Source organism: Hirsutella rhossiliensis (genome assembly GCF_020360975.1).
Source record: "Hirsutella rhossiliensis strain HR02 chromosome Unknown scaffold00016, whole genome shotgun sequence".
NCBI lineage: Eukaryota > Fungi > Ascomycota > Sordariomycetes > Hypocreales > Ophiocordycipitaceae > Hirsutella > Hirsutella rhossiliensis.
The window spans coordinates 1,044,145-1,059,047 of NW_025408682.1; the positions used below are offsets into that span (position 1 = coordinate 1,044,145).

A 14,903-nucleotide genomic window follows, 5' to 3' on the forward strand; every position below is an offset into this window, starting at 1 on the left:
ACAAGCTAGATCAATCTGGCAGGGTGGTGAATTGAGTGTGCCAGGATGTTCGGGGTTATGGGAAACCGGTGAGAAGTTCAGATCCTTGCATTAGCCGTGCATCCAGCCTATCCGTCTCACCACTGCTGGCTTTGGCTCGGCTTTCTTCATCGTGACACTGCCTCAGCCCGTCTCCTCCGACCATGTGCTGGCTCTCGTCGGACTTGGGTGAGTTCAGTCGCAATGGACAAGGCCGGAAACGGACAGGTCGGGCCCGATCTTACTTGCACCACAACCGACCGACGTGGGAGCTCTTAGGCCTTGACCAACAACGACCATCGCCTTGCAGCACGCAAACCTTCATGGCTGCAGTCGGCAAGCTTGAGACTTCGTAATCAACGTAGAATGTGCGCCCCATCTGTTACGCCGTGAACGTCTGTACATTGAAAACCAGAAGCCTCCAACGCCCTTGGTATCCCCAAGATTAGCGAAGCAAGTGGCTCCGTGCCCTGACTCTATGACGTGTTGTCGCCGGCGTCTCCTTTCGTCACCCCATTCCGCGGCTTCAAGTTTTCCATCTCTTCTCCATCACTGTCGTCGCCTATACTGTACCTGCTCTCCCCTGGCACTGCGGAGCTCTCTACACCAAGGTCATCCAAACTTGTCTCGTCGAAAGCAGTGGCTTCGAGGTCGTCGGAGCTCTGTCCTCCGCGGAAAGCAGCCGTGCGAGGGTTACCTTGACCAGCGTGATCTTCGCCGCGCAAGGCACGATAGATGGCGCCCTTGCGACGTTGACGCCAGATGAAGTATCCCCACGCCGCTGCAGCCATGGCGACGATTACGAGAACCGTTTCGCCCGATTTCCTATACGCAGCCCACTTGGCTTCCTCAACCTTCTTCCGCGTCTCCTCCACGCTCTGGGTGTGATTGGAAACACCGCCAACCGTCGTCTCGGGCCCCTTCTCGCCGTCGATGCGGCTGTCGGTCGGCTCGCCCCCAATACTGCTGATATCGACACCCATGAACCGGTCAAGCATGTCGCGGGAACGCCGAGGAAAGTCAAACGGGACCATGTGAGAGGCGTTGTGATAAAGTACGTATGTCAAGTTGCGGGCCTCTTGCCAAAAGCCGGCAACCTCGCCTTCAAAGGTCCAGGTTCGGCGAGGGGCCCAATTACCGGGCGTGACCTCGAAGCCCTTGCCGCCGCTCCACTCCAGATTGTCGATCATGAGTTCGGTTCCCATGTGGTTGCAGATAAGGTCCTCGGCTCCGGAAAAGAAAAGCACTGGCACTTGTTTGATCAGGTCCGGGAGCAGCTGATCTGCGGGCTTGGAGTTCTTCGACCGGAAAGCAGACCCGACAGCGCCACTACACTCTTGCCAACCCGTGTTTCGTTGGTCGCTGACGTGCAGCGCACGAATGACGGCCGGCCTCCTCAAGTAGGGAGTCAGGCCCTTGAGGTCCGGGGGCCAGTTCATGCCGCAGCTAGGATATGAATCTCTCAACCGCACGTCGTACATGTTGTAGCACGCGTTGTCGCCGGAGCCGGTGCTGGCAATCCTGAGCAGGGTCGACAAGACATCTTCGCACTCGTTGTAGTTGACATGGCCCGGGTTCGTGGACAGCATCTTGTCGCAGATGCGCTGCTTGGCCAGCAGCTGGTTGGCAATTTCCGAGTCTTTGTCGACGAGGCCCTTTTGCAGGGCAAACTTGAGGTAGGCCTGGTATTGCGCTTTGGGAGACACCCAGCCGTTTCCAATCAGGAGACCCTTCAAGTTCCATTCGTTTCCCGGGTTCTTCTTGTTGCGGTCCACGATGCTCTTGGCAATGTAGGGAATGTATTGTCCAGCGAAGGACTCGCCTGCGATGTAGATCTGCCCGAAGTCAGAGAAGGACGTGGTTATGAGGGAGGCGGCACGCTTACATGATCTCGATCGTATTCGGGGAACAGGGCAAAGAACTTGTCCAAGAACTGGACAAATTGCTCGGCCATGGTGTCAAGCTCGTGGACAAAGCTGTCCGTGTCGACGAAGCTAAAGCCTGTCCCTACCGGGTTGTCGACGAAGAGAAGGTTGGCAAACTCGTTCCACGAGCCGTTATTCAAGACGAGATTCTGTTCGTCCTTGACCCTGTAGGGGCCAACTTCCATCAAAGCTCCATCCTCGGAGCTGCAACCCGGGCCGCCATTGACCCAAATGACGGTCCGTTGGCGATTCGCGATGTGCTTGTTTTGAAAGTGCCAAAAGAACATGTTCCCATGGTGCTCGGGCGTCACCTCGATGTGACTGCGAAGGCGAGGCGCGCGTCAGCTCGGGCTAGATCAGACCGGGGGGCCGCCATGTTGCAAAGGGAGGGGCTTACCCAGCATGCATCTTGATCGGAGGCGAGTCTTTGGGAACACCAGGAAGGTCGCGAACAAAGTAGTCGGCGGCACATTTATCGGCGACGGTGCCCAGGGGCCGCGACAGGACAAGGAGAAGCAGAACCGACCATAGCCGGGCCACGACGAAGGGTGACGACGTCCAGGCCATGGCTGGCGAGGCAGAGGTCGCTCGTGCCGGCAGCGCACGGAAGCCAATGGCGAGGCACCGGGGACGAAGAAAGGTGACGGCGCGCTTTCCTCTGCCCTCCCGATGCTGGGTCCTGGACACAGCGACACCCGGACTGGAGATGACGCACTGCGAGAGACTGTTTGACAGACGGACGGGGCGAAGAGGGCGGACAGGAGAGGTGGCTCGTAAGATGATGAGGTACCAGGCCCGAAGTACTGCTGCATGCGCCACCCCAAGGAAGTGTGGCGGGTGGTGTGCGGCTCAGGGCCCCGGAGTCTAGTCCTGATACGGAAATCATGAAATGGTTGGATTTGGTGTAGGGTAGGCCTGATTGGAGCTTTGCTTCTGGCGATAGATCAACCCGCATCGCCGCACGGTCGGCATTACGTCTACTTTGGCGATGCCCTCGTTGGACTACGGCTGCGGCTACGGGTGCTTCTGCTGCTGCTGCTGCTTAGGTTAGGGACATCTTCTGGGCTTGGGTTCCAAGCGTGACAGAGGTTTCCACGGCTATCAAATCGGTGCCGGCGTCGCCATTGCTGGCCAATAGGCTGTTGAGGCTATTAGCAGGCATCTAGGTCGTCGAGGATCCTGATCTCTGCGTCGGAAAGCGGCATCTTGATGCGTATAATAAAGCTAGATTGTAAAGCTTAGTGCTGAGGGCAACTGCCTCTTTTTCCCTTGACGTCAGAATTCCCCTCATATTGTATGGAGTGTATTTTCTCAATATAATTTAATCGGAAATAGACCTATATTTGATATAGCCAGTAAAAATCTTGCATGTGGGCTTGTACCGCGCCGGGCTTTTGTAATCCATGTGGACTGTAGAGGTAGTATACATGGTGGTATTGTCTCAGTGGGCTGGATGTTTCAAATGCTTGGTTAGAAGTTGCACGTGTATGTGGATAATGATTGCAACTGTTTGTCCCCACTCTAAATAGAAGCTGAACCTCTTCCGCCTCCCTGGCCCATTTCAACATCAAGAAGACAGCCATCGCAAAGTGCTGTCCGTTCGACTGCCCCGGACCCCAGCATCGAATCTGTCCAATCTTTCCGCTGACAAGTATAACTCTATTATGTATAATCGGTAGACATACGTGATAGGAATGATCAATTTGGGAGACCTCTGGAGAGGTCTTGAATGAGAGTATGTAAGGATGTCGTCCTGGACTGGGTAGGCTAAAAGGCATCAAAGCCGCCGGCACTCAAAGTTCGGCCCTTGAAGAAACTCGGGCCGTTCTCCGACGCTATCTCGCAGACCCGTCCTCCAAGCTCCCAGTCAGCGGCCGGCATGTTCTCATTCTGGACCCCGTTGGTCTGCAAGGCCACCGTGACCCGGGCGTTGCTGATGGCTGCGACTAGCTCCTCAGTCGTTGGCTTGCATTTCTGGACATTGGCATAGAGTCTGCCGTGTCCGTTCCGCGTCGGTTCTGTTCCATGGTCTTCGGGAAAATGCAGGATCACAGCCAGTGAGGTCGATGCGACCCCGTTGCGTCCAGTCTCCGGGTCGGTTGTGGTCGGGGCTTCCTCCAGACCCGTCGCGCAGCTCGACTGGGGGGCCTCGTCCTTCTGCAATCGTTTTGAGGCTCTGCTCCGTCGGTGTCTTGGCTTCTTGTGCTTGAACCTGTTCGTTCGTTGCTTGGCCAATAGATTGGGCTCTCGCTGCTCGATGTCAGTGGCCCAGTCTCCGGTCGAACGAGGGAAACGCCTGTTCAAGAGCTGATGCAGCTCATTCCATGTCACGTACGTTTGGAATCGCGTGCTCATATCCCCATGGTCCTCCAGGAGTGTCATAAGGCCAACGCGGACCGTGTCCATCTTTGGGGTTTGACATGTTGTCTTTGGAGACCAAGTGTTTTCTTTGGAGACCAAGTGTTTGAAAGCTGGACTTGCAGGTTTGTTCAGCCTTCTTGATGGGTGAGGTTGCCCAATTTATAGCCACGCAGGTGGCGTCTCTCCTCGCGTTTGGCGTTTGCCAACGCCAATACTGGCCGAGCGACGTCCCCCGGCGCGCAATCATGTAGAGGTTCGCAACCGCTTACTACCCTCCATACCAGACCGATAACTGCCGCCGGGTTGCTTGCCAATCGCGGACGGCCCGCGGGCCTCGTCACTTTGGCGGCGCTGTGGCGCGACGCCGCACCCATGACCCCTCGTGGAAAGGCGTTGGAGGCTCGCAGTGGGTCTCTAGGTGGGCTGGTGGGTTCTCTCGGTGCCGCTGCGTCGTGGAGATTGCCAACCACCTCCCCCACCACCCCGGGCTTTGCCCGGTTGTCTCACTCACTTTTCGAAAAGTCACATCCTCGACTCCACGCTGCACCACACCCAGGTCGGGTCAACAGCCATCGTCAAGATTCTTCGATCCCTTGCGCAGCTTGATCACCGCATTATCATCGCCGCCCGACTTGTCACGAATCGGAACGCACCCACGAGGTAGGCGTGCAAGGATGGCCGGGGGCAAAATCTTCATTGTGGAGCATCTTGACCAAGAGCTCGGACCCTGGTCCGCTCTCGAGTACTCGGCCATAGCAAGCGAGTCGCAGATGAGCGGGAGCAGCTTCGTCCTGTCCAGCTTGCCGCCCTCGTTTCAGGTCCCCGAGGCCTTGTCCAGCATCCCGGCCTTCAAGGCAGAGCGGCGTGGCGTCGAAGAGCTCTATGCCGGTGACAAGTCCCGCGTCTGCCTCCTAGACCCTGCCGCGTCCGAGGACCTGAGCCCAGGCGATGCCGACAAGTTTGAAGCCTTCCTCTTCGGAGGCATACTGGGTACCGTGAACCGCCCGGGCCGACGCGTGGTGCATGGACTGACAGGATGAGCAGGGGACGATCCTCCTCGAGGTAATCGCCGGCATCGTGTGGCGTCCAGCGCGCAAGACTGACTTTCTGCCAGACCGGACTTCTGAGCTGAGGAAAAAGGGCTTCGAGGGCCGTAGGCTTGGCCCGACACAGATGACAACGGACACGGCCGTACGAGTAACACGCATGGTCGTACAAGACAAAGGTGCGTCCCATCCTCAGCGCAAACAGGCCCAGCGGCATCACTGACCCCGTTTAGTCGCCCTCGATCAAATACCCTATGTCGACTTCCCCGAGCTGCAGTTCAACGACCACGAGAGCACAGAGATGCCCTTCCGCTACGTCGTCGACGAGAACAGGGAGCCAATCATGCCACAGGTAATACCAGTCCTCGACAGAACGATGCGCATCCCTGAACACGGGCTGACAGGGGGCGCGCAAAGGGAATGAGGGAGTTGATAGAAAAGGATGCCGACAAGGCTGTGGACGATCTATTCTAGGGCCCAGGCGCGTGGGCGAGCAACTACACAGTAGGAGACGCGATCCGCGAGGAAACGGCATGGGTCATCAATGTGACTCATGCTCTCAGCCACGTCTCCTGGTTCGAATTTGATTGTCGGTCAGAATCACCGGTTCCTTGCAAGCACTGGCACTCGCCAACCCATTTTACCTTCACACCCGGTCACAAAGCATCTCGCCGTCGTGCCAAGGCTCGAGAGGAGCGCCGGGACCGGGAACCCAAGGAACAAGACGGCATCGGACAGCTGTCGGTCTATGGCAAGGGGCTCTCGCCTGCATCAAGCCGTCGGGTTGACCCGATTGAGATACGTGTCTTACGGGGGCACAGCCGCCGCACGCGGACTCCCTTGCTCCGTCATCTCCCCGAGCGCACATTGTTCTCTGCGCAGCGACAAACATCCTTGCCCACGCGCCACCGAACCTGAGCAACATTGTGCATGGCCCTCGTGAGAAATTCCGCGAAAAATGCCCCGGCGCATGTTTCCGGCCGTCTGCGCCATGAAATGGTCTTATCATGCAGTCATCAGAGCTGGGTATGTCTTGTTCGTCTCGACAGAGCAAGAGCGCGGTGACCGTCGGTCCCCCGACGGAAGAAGCCGTTTTGGTTGAGCCTGGCCATCGTAAATCCGAGGCAACTGTTCTTGAGTGCACAGGAGATTCTCTCCGGGGCCTGCAATGACTTGGTGCGACGCGGAAGCAGCTTATGCAATGGAGCACCCGACTGACGGGGCCGTGTGCTCCGGGTCCTCGAAAGGCAATGTTGGCCCATGGCTTCTCGTGGCTCGGAACAAAAATTGGCTGCCGCGAAGACGGTTTCTCATTTGCGACACGGTCACTGTGAAGTTACTCTCACCGGGCGCGGATTGACCTCCTGGGAGCTAGATACGGCGTGTCAGGTTGCAACGGCAACAAGACGACCCGGCTAGGTGTGAATGTGTGAGTGTAAGAAAAGTGCATCCAGAGACAAATTTGACTACTTCTTGGCCTCGTAGTGAAGCGCACACACATATTCTTGTTTCGGACACAGTCTCGTTTTCCAGCCATCTCCTCTCATCAAGCGTCGCTCGCTCGCTTTTGACGACCACGTTGGACAGAAATGTCCGTGCCACAGCTGGACTTGACGTTGTGTCTGGAGCTAGATGGTGCTGGGCTACAGGCAGCAGACGAGGACAATGCTCCTTGTTTCCGCAGCGAAGGTTTTCAAGGTGGCCATGAGAGGATGGCAGTCCACTGGTCCGATGCTGGTGTCGCTATACGTATAGACATCAGGCCCGCCCTCATTTTGCTGGACGGCCAGCCATTGAAGCCCAGCGCACGGAACTTGTTTTGATGCTGGAGAATGTGCCTCGAGAATGACTTTGGGGACAGTTTCCGTGGTCTCACCTCTCTACTTGGTATATGTGGACGAAAACACGAGATCTTAGCCAACCGTGTCCGTAGCCGGACCCGTCATGAGTGGAGCTCCGCATCGCGCAGAGGTGCAGCAGAGAGATGACGGCGCTGTGTGTTTGGCCTTTAGGAGCTGCTCGTCGGACGCGGATGGTTGTCCTGAAACACCGGAGTCATCCTTTGTTGCTCGCCAGACTCGACCCTCAGGACTGCACTTTGCGCCTGGGCACGAGTAAGTAGCCCGCCATGCATTAGGGGCGACGGCGGGCTCAATGTCGTGCGTGTGCTGGGTTGCGGCAGAGAAGGGACCGAACGAGGCCGCGAGCATGCCCCAGGTTTCGTCTCAAACAGCGCTCGGCCACGTTGGTTAGGGCTGCGGCGCAGCTAAAAAAAGAGGACGAGAGGGGGGACAGTCCCGGGAGATTGAAGGATCGTGGAATTCCCCGAGCGTGTTCGGGGGGGTTCTTCGATGGGTTTCGGGGGGAGAGGTGAAGCTTGTGATGTACAGGCGCCGCGTCCGAAAGCTTGTTCGCCGCTGTTGTTGTCCGTACATGATCTGCTGTTCGTCTGCTGTTCGTCCAGTCTACCTACCCCCCTACATGGGTATGTACGTGATACACGCATTGCCATTCCATAATATTACGCGCAATACGCAATACGCAATACGCAATACGCAACACACAATACACAATACACACAGTACGGCGCGGGCCCCCGTTGATACCAAGACTCGGTACAACGTCGATGCGCCAAGTGGTGCGTTTTAAACTTTTGCGTCTCCAAGGGAAGACAGACTCCTCCCTTACGTGAGGTGACGGCCAGTGTCATTGGCGCGCATCATGGCACGGCAGGGCGCATTTACCGCGGAAACTTGTCATCCCATGATTGCTCCCGCAGTTTCTTTGCTGGCGTCCCTCCTCCGTGCGGGATTCGTTTGGCTAGAAGGAGTGCTGGGGGCCTGGAACTCTGATGGGTCGACTTGGGATGAAACCGTCTTGAGTCGACCAGGGGGTTTGACTCTGTCGACGGATGGCCGGATCGGCGCAGGGATCTTGCCTGCATTGGCCTGGATTTGCCGAGACAGAACCATCATGATGCTCGTGCATGCGGTAGATAGTTAGGTAGGTAGGCACTGTAAACTGTACTGTACTGTACTGTACTGTACGGAGTACAGCTATGGCAGCAGCCTACCAAGGTACCTACCTACCTTAGCTACCTACCTTAGCTACCTCTGTACCTTATTTATCCGTACCCATTACACATGCATCCGCCCGCCTGCGCTGCAATGCGCGTGTCTGATGTATGTATGCCTTGTCAAGTGCTTCCCACACGGTGCATTTGCTGTCACTGACAGCAGGTTACGCGTGCGACATGTGAGGTGGATGGGTGGTTCAAACGCCTCGTCGTGTCAACTGCCGTCCTTCGTGGGCGAACCCAAGCCCGCTCGTCTTGCCGGGCCTCTCCGTCTTGGGCCGGTTGCAGGGCACGGGCCGGTTGGCAAGCGGCGATTCTGTAGATATCCAAGCAAGACGGGCGTGTTGAGAGACAGTGAGAGCGATGGGCGGCTTGCAGGCCATCTAGGACATGGACCAAGTCGGAAGTGATTAGAGTTGTATGACGAGCGTGGCCTGCGGCATCTCGTGTGACTCGACTCCGCGGCAGGTTGCTCCGATGTTGTTCTTGTGCGCCGCTGTGACTGGCTCATGTGGTTGTACGTGCCGGATATACGTAACTGCACTATTACACGTGCCTTGCTTGAGTGGTGCCTCAGCAATGCAGCCGCGTTGGGCATCGAGTTCGCCGAGGCCGTCGCCAGGGAGCGAGACGTCGCGCGGAAACTCGGCAATTCAATAGAGGTTACGGCGCAAAGGGCGGCGTTGATTGGCGTGGAGGGTGCTTGCTGGGTGCTTGCTGGGTGCTTGTTGGGTGAACTGTTGGGGACGAAAGCCGTTGCGCTATCGACAAGAGCCGGCCAGGCCACGATTTATTATTAAGCACAGCGGGCGTATTGGGAGCCAATAGAGGCGCGGACCCCCGCGCCTTTAAAGTCGGCGCGGACGTCCGCGCCTGTTATGTAAGCCCAGGCGGAAGATAGTCGGGCCGCCCCCTGACCTGTACTCTCCTTTTCTATTGCATGTGGCAAACTGTCGCACAGAGAGCCAGCCTCATATAGCATACCATCTGCGCTCAGAGTAGTTGTCCGCGGAAGCGATGCTATAATCCGCATATTAAGGTCGAGCGCCTGCATGCGTGGTGCTTGGACCCCATTGAGGCCAAAGCTCAAACGCAGGCTGCATTAAACCTCGCAGGCGGCCTCGGTTACAAGGGTTCTGCACCACGTCCACAAAGCAGGAGTTTCCTTTCCTTTGTGTATAAAGAGCTGCTCACTGTCGTGCACTACAGCTAGCTCTTCAAGATAATTCCAATATGGGGCTTACTGAATTCCCTGACGATTGCCTTCCTCCTGAGGCCAGTTCGACTCGCGAGAGTCTCTTCTTGCCTCAATTAATGCGTGGGCGGCTCCAAGAGGCTATGCCTTCACCACAGGCAAGTCCACGAGAGACCCGCGGTCCGGAAGACGCACAGTCATATTTGCCTGCGATCGTGGAGGTAGACTTGGGGCTCATACAAGCAAGGACCAGAAGCCAGCTGATCGGCAACGGTCTACAAGCTCCGTATCACTGGATGCCAGTTTTCCATCAATGCGAAAGAGAGCCTTGATAAGTCGTACTGGTATGTCAGGCATCGCCCAGGCGAGGAGAAGTCGGTCCACAACCATGAGCCCAGTCTGCATATTACAGCACATCCAGCTCATCGTGCCCTCTCCTCAACTGACCAGTCAGCTATTGGGAACCTCTCAAGCGCTGGCATAGCACCAAAGGATATCCGGACATATATGCGCCAGAGCTCTCAGACTGCCCAAGGAGCGACACAGCAAGACATATATAACTGTATCGCACAGCGCAGACGAGAGCTCCTTGCTGGCCAGAGCACAATGCATGCCCTTGCCAATGAGCTTGACAACGAGGGGTTCCAGAGCCGCATACAGCTTGATCATGATGGCCGAGTCACAGCAGTCTTATTCGCACACCCAGCGTCTCTAGGATACCTCAACGCATACCCAGAATTACTACTGCTAGACTGCACATACAAGACGAACAAATATAAGATGCCACTGCTCGATATGATCGGCGTTGATGCCTGTCAGCGGTCATTCTGTATTGCCTTTGCCTTCCTCAGTGGTGAAGACGAAAATGACTATATCTGGGCACTGGACCAACTCCAATCGATATACGAGTTATATGACATTCGCCAGCCATCGGTTATCCTGACAGATCGCTGCCTCGCCTGCATAAACGCAATTTCCCGGTGCTTTCCTGCGTCCAAGTCTCTGCTTTGCATCTGGCATGCGAATAAGGCGGTGCTTAGCTATTGCAAACCAGCTTTCGACCGTGACGATGAGGACTCTAATAGTGATGAGAGGTGGGCTGAGTTCTTTGGGTATTGGCACTCAATCGTGGGCTCGAAAGATGAGGAGACATTTGATCAACAAGTTGAAGAGCTCGAGAAGCGCTTTGTGCCACGATACGTCAAGGAGGTTAGCTACATACGGGAAACCTGGTTGGACCCGTATAAGGAAAAGCTCGTCAAGGCCTGGGTCGATCAATATGCTCACTTCGGCAATGTGGCTACTTCCGGGTGGAAGGCATCCACGCATTATTGAAGAGTCACCTTAAGAAGTCAACATTAGACCTCTTCGAGGCAACGAGGGCAATCAAGCAAGCTCTCCTCAACCAACTGGCCGAGCTACAAGCCAACCAAGCCAGGCAGCATATACGGATGCCAATTGAGCTCTCTGGAACCGTATATAGCACGGTACGTGGCTGGGTATCACACGAAGCCTTGCGACAGGTTGCAAAGCAACACAAGCGCCTCAACGAGAAAAACACCCCATCTTGCACAGGCAGCTTCACCAAGTCTCGCGGTCTCCCTTGTGCGCACGCATTACAGTCTCTCATAGTGGAAGATCTGCCCCTCCGGCTACAACATTTTCATACACATTGGCGCCTTCGACGGGATAACAAAGAGATTGGTCAGGTCCTCATAGAGCCTCGTCGGCGACTAGACCAACTTGTCGCCGCATCAAGGATATCACAGTCATCCACACAGCGCGAGCCAAGTGCATTTGAAGCCATAGAGTCAGATCTACGGCCAAAGGCGCCGCCTACATGCAGCAAATGCCACCAGCAAGGGCACATCATGACATCTCGCAATTGTCCTTTACGCTATAGCGACATACTGCAGCGGGCAGAGGCACGGGCGGCACAGACTGCAGAGACTGCAGCAATTGCAGGGACTGCACAGACTGCACAGACTGTACAGACGGTAGCAGTTCCAGAGACTGCGCAGACTGCAGCAGTCATGGAGAAAATGACAGTTGCAGTCACTACGGTCTCTACAGTCTCTACAGCAATTGCAGAGACTACAGAGACTACAGAGAATCTATTATATGATGACCCACGAGCCATCTATCAGAGGTATGTCAGGAAAGAGACTCTTGGTATAGAGCACAGCCTCGCGGCAGTCTCAAGACCAACCAGGCATACCGAAAGGCAATGGGCTTGCCATTGCGCTACAGCAAGACTGAATATGACTGGTGCCTCGACTGGAAGCAAATGTCAAGGAGCTGCGGCTCGAGGCAATGGACCAAGGTAGAGATGATGGCATACCTTGATTGGGATAAGGCAGAAGAAGAGCGATTAGATGCCCGGGTGGCCGAGGAAATTCAGGTGCAGCCTTTCTCACGAGAAAGAGGTACTGCAGGTATATGGGCTGACTGCGAGAGAGACTCAGAGGAACAGCAGGCATTTTATTCACATATATAAGTGGTGATGATGCCGGCGATGCGAAAATGTGAGGCAGATCGTGAGATCACCGACATGCACCGGCGTGTAGCACTGTAGCTGGCCAATTTTAAGGCGGTGAACTTCCGCGCACCCTCCTTGCCACGCAACAGCGGCGCCCTTTGCGTCACGTCAATCTACCAAATAGGAAGGCTATGGGTTCGAACCCTAAGGATATCCTCCTTTGCAATTAATTGAAGCTATATGTATGCAGCAAGCATGCTGTATCGGTGAGGCCGACTGCGAGCGCAGTTGGCGGCGGCCCAAATGGCCTGCCAGGCTTACATAACAGGCGCGGACGTCCGCGCCGACTTTAAAGGCGCGGGGGTCCGCGCCTCTATTGGCTCCCGGGCGTATTGTAGGTACAGTAGGTAATTACCTGCCCAAGTTACAACCTTCCTTTCCATTCTTGAAGCTTCGTACCTGCACGACGGACCGGCAACGGCTGCCTGGAATCCTCCTGACCAGGGCTGCCGCTGCATCTGCATTTTGCACCCACGAGCCCCTCTGTACTGTATGTACATACGATGCAACACGCGAGAAGCGGTGGAGACGGCTCATGCGCCAGCAGCCTCCAGGCCCAGCCAGGCAGCCGTCAGAGAGAGCAGAGAGCCCGCTACTGTGGTGTTTGGCGAGCGTGATCATCCAGCTAACGTTCAGGATTCCCGCCGAGCACCAAACGCCGTCCCCCGGAATGAGGAACCAACGTTGCTCTCCCTGGGCTGAAACGTGAGCGCCTCGGCACCGCCTCCACATCCCATGTCTTGAGAAGCTTCCATGGACAAATGCGACACTTGGCATGAAACATGGGGCAAGCACTCCGGGGGGCCAAAAGCCACCTCCCCACCATCGTTCACTGCCACCCGGCCTGGCTGGACCCGTCTCTCCTGAAGGCCATTGTTGCTCTGGCTCCCGATAGCCGCGCCGGCATGATTGGCTCCTCGCCCTGCTTGGCCATCACGCGCTGGCCACACGGGACGGCCGGCTGCTGAAGAGACTGCTCTCGGAAGATAATATCCTGTCAACCGTGGTGTGACCGGGCGTGTTTAGGCAGATCATGTCGCCGTGGCGCCATTCCGCCAACGTCCCGTTGCCCAACTCGAGACCACGAAGCTACGCATCGTCGTGTTACACTGCACCACGACGCTTTCCGCCCCGCTGCGCTTGTCATGGCCATCGTCTCGACGCGCTCTTCTCTCCTTGTCGGACGGAGCCTCAAAGAGAGAGGGGGAGAGAGAGAGAGAGAGCAGCTCCCCTTTCTCGACAGACAGCCTCCGGGCCCATCCAAACAATGCCATGATTCGCCGTCGGATGGGCCCAGCGGCGCGTCCTGGTGCAAAGACAGTGCCATGACTTGCATGCCCAGGTATGTACTTTGGCTTCGCGTCGCGTGCCTCTCCCCCTCCCCGCCCCATGCATGTAGTGCGACCCGGTTCCGCCATGTCGTTGATATGTGACGGTCCCCAGACGTCTTCATGAGCTGGGGACGTGGATGACTTCGCCTCGGCATCTCCCGACACTCTCTACCACGAACTTGTACGAGTACCTGGTGCCCGTCCCGTCACGGACAGACGCCAATCCGGTCTCGAGTAGCACTACTGGGTGCAGCCCCTGGGCTAGGCTGAACAAGCTTGTCCCTGGAGGGGTTTCACGTCTCGTTGCAGAATCCTCTGCCGCCGACCAGGGGATGAGGGGAGCCACTGGGCGAGTCCACTGTCTGTTCCTGTACTGTACGTCAGGCCCGGCTGTTTTGCCGCACACTGTATACAGACAGCACAACCTTGCCGACCCATTCAAGAACGTGCTCCACATTGCCGGCCCGCGCAGTCTATGTCTGTTACGCAGTGTACATGCCAATCTTGGCTGTGACATGGCCTTGGACGGCGTGGTTTGACACGAACTCAATCCTCGCCCGTTACAACCATGGCACCAGGGCTTGCAGTGGACCCTTTTCCTGGCCCACCAGGCTGGCTCTCGATGGATGGCTTGTTGAGGCTCGACACAAGGTAGGGAGGGCGATTGCTCGCATGCGCCGGGGTTGTGCACGTCGAACCGAATCCCTCACGTCTGTACATGCTACCCTTTCTCTACCTTGCCCATCTTACGATACCGCCCAATACAGTCGCCAACAACTGCTTTGGCGTTCCCTTTTGCCAGCACAGACGGCGTTTCCCCTCGGCCGCTCGTACCAAACGCTATCCCACGTCCCATGTCGCCCGTTTCCCCCTGTTTGCTCACAGACTTCGCCCTATCCCTTCATTTGCGTGCCCTCGTTGTTCGGGTAGGAACACGGGCGCACCGCGCTGTCTCATGATTCGTATGACCCCTCTCAAGTCGGAATCGCCTGCCTCAGCCTTCCCCAGTCGACCAAAACGAGTCCCCGCTCCATGTGAATAGGCACAGAAACGCCCCGTCAGTCTTCCGAGTCAAACACAGCCTCCTTCGTCCTGTTTCAGAACGCACCGTTGCCGATATATGGACAACGCGGGCTTCTTTGCTTCTCGCTTGGGCCGTCAGGATCTGACATTCTGCCGGCGTCCAGCTGCACCGAGAAGACCTGCCCCCTATTCATCCTCGACTGGCCGACGGGCGTTTCGGCCGTTTCGATCTCCTCAGACCGACAGCCGTCAGTGCGATTGGCCCGTCGCACGTCGATCCCACAACTATCCTGATAATCTCGTTGTCGCCCTCCCTTTTGCGCTCTGAGCAGGCCGCCTTTGAGCGAAACAAAAAGGACTCTGCGCCACTCGAGGAATCCAGGTCACTG

General features: G+C 56.6%; 3 protein-coding genes across 3 annotated transcripts; 1 reads left to right on the top strand and 2 right to left on the bottom strand.

Moving 5' to 3' along the window:
* Positions 1-494: 494 nt before the first annotated feature.
* HRG_10627 (serine carboxypeptidase domain-containing protein) lies at positions 495-2,510 on the bottom strand (the record flags this gene model as incomplete). The annotated part of the gene is made up of 4 exons (XM_044869097.1): positions 495-1,433; positions 1,491-1,853; positions 1,904-2,264; positions 2,341-2,510. The coding sequence occupies 4 exons, from the start codon at positions 2,508-2,510 to the stop codon at positions 495-497; spliced, it is 1,833 nt and encodes a 610-aa protein (XP_044715839.1).
* Positions 2,511-3,710: 1,200 nt separating this feature from the next.
* Positions 3,711-4,349, bottom strand: HRG_10628 (uncharacterized protein; the record flags this gene model as incomplete). Its single annotated transcript, XM_044869098.1, has 1 exon — positions 3,711-4,349. The coding sequence occupies one exon, from the start codon at positions 4,347-4,349 to the stop codon at positions 3,711-3,713; it is 639 nt and encodes a 212-aa protein (XP_044715840.1).
* Positions 4,350-4,978: 629 nt separating this feature from the next.
* On the top strand, positions 4,979-5,824 carry HRG_10629 (putative SAM-dependent RNA methyltransferase domain-containing protein; the record flags this gene model as incomplete). The annotated part of the gene is made up of 5 exons (XM_044869099.1): positions 4,979-5,294; positions 5,349-5,366; positions 5,419-5,529; positions 5,584-5,702; positions 5,768-5,824. 5 exons carry the CDS (start codon positions 4,979-4,981, stop codon positions 5,822-5,824), a joined length of 621 nt encoding a protein of 206 aa, XP_044715841.1.
* Between the last annotated feature and the right edge of the window lie 9,079 nt (positions 5,825-14,903).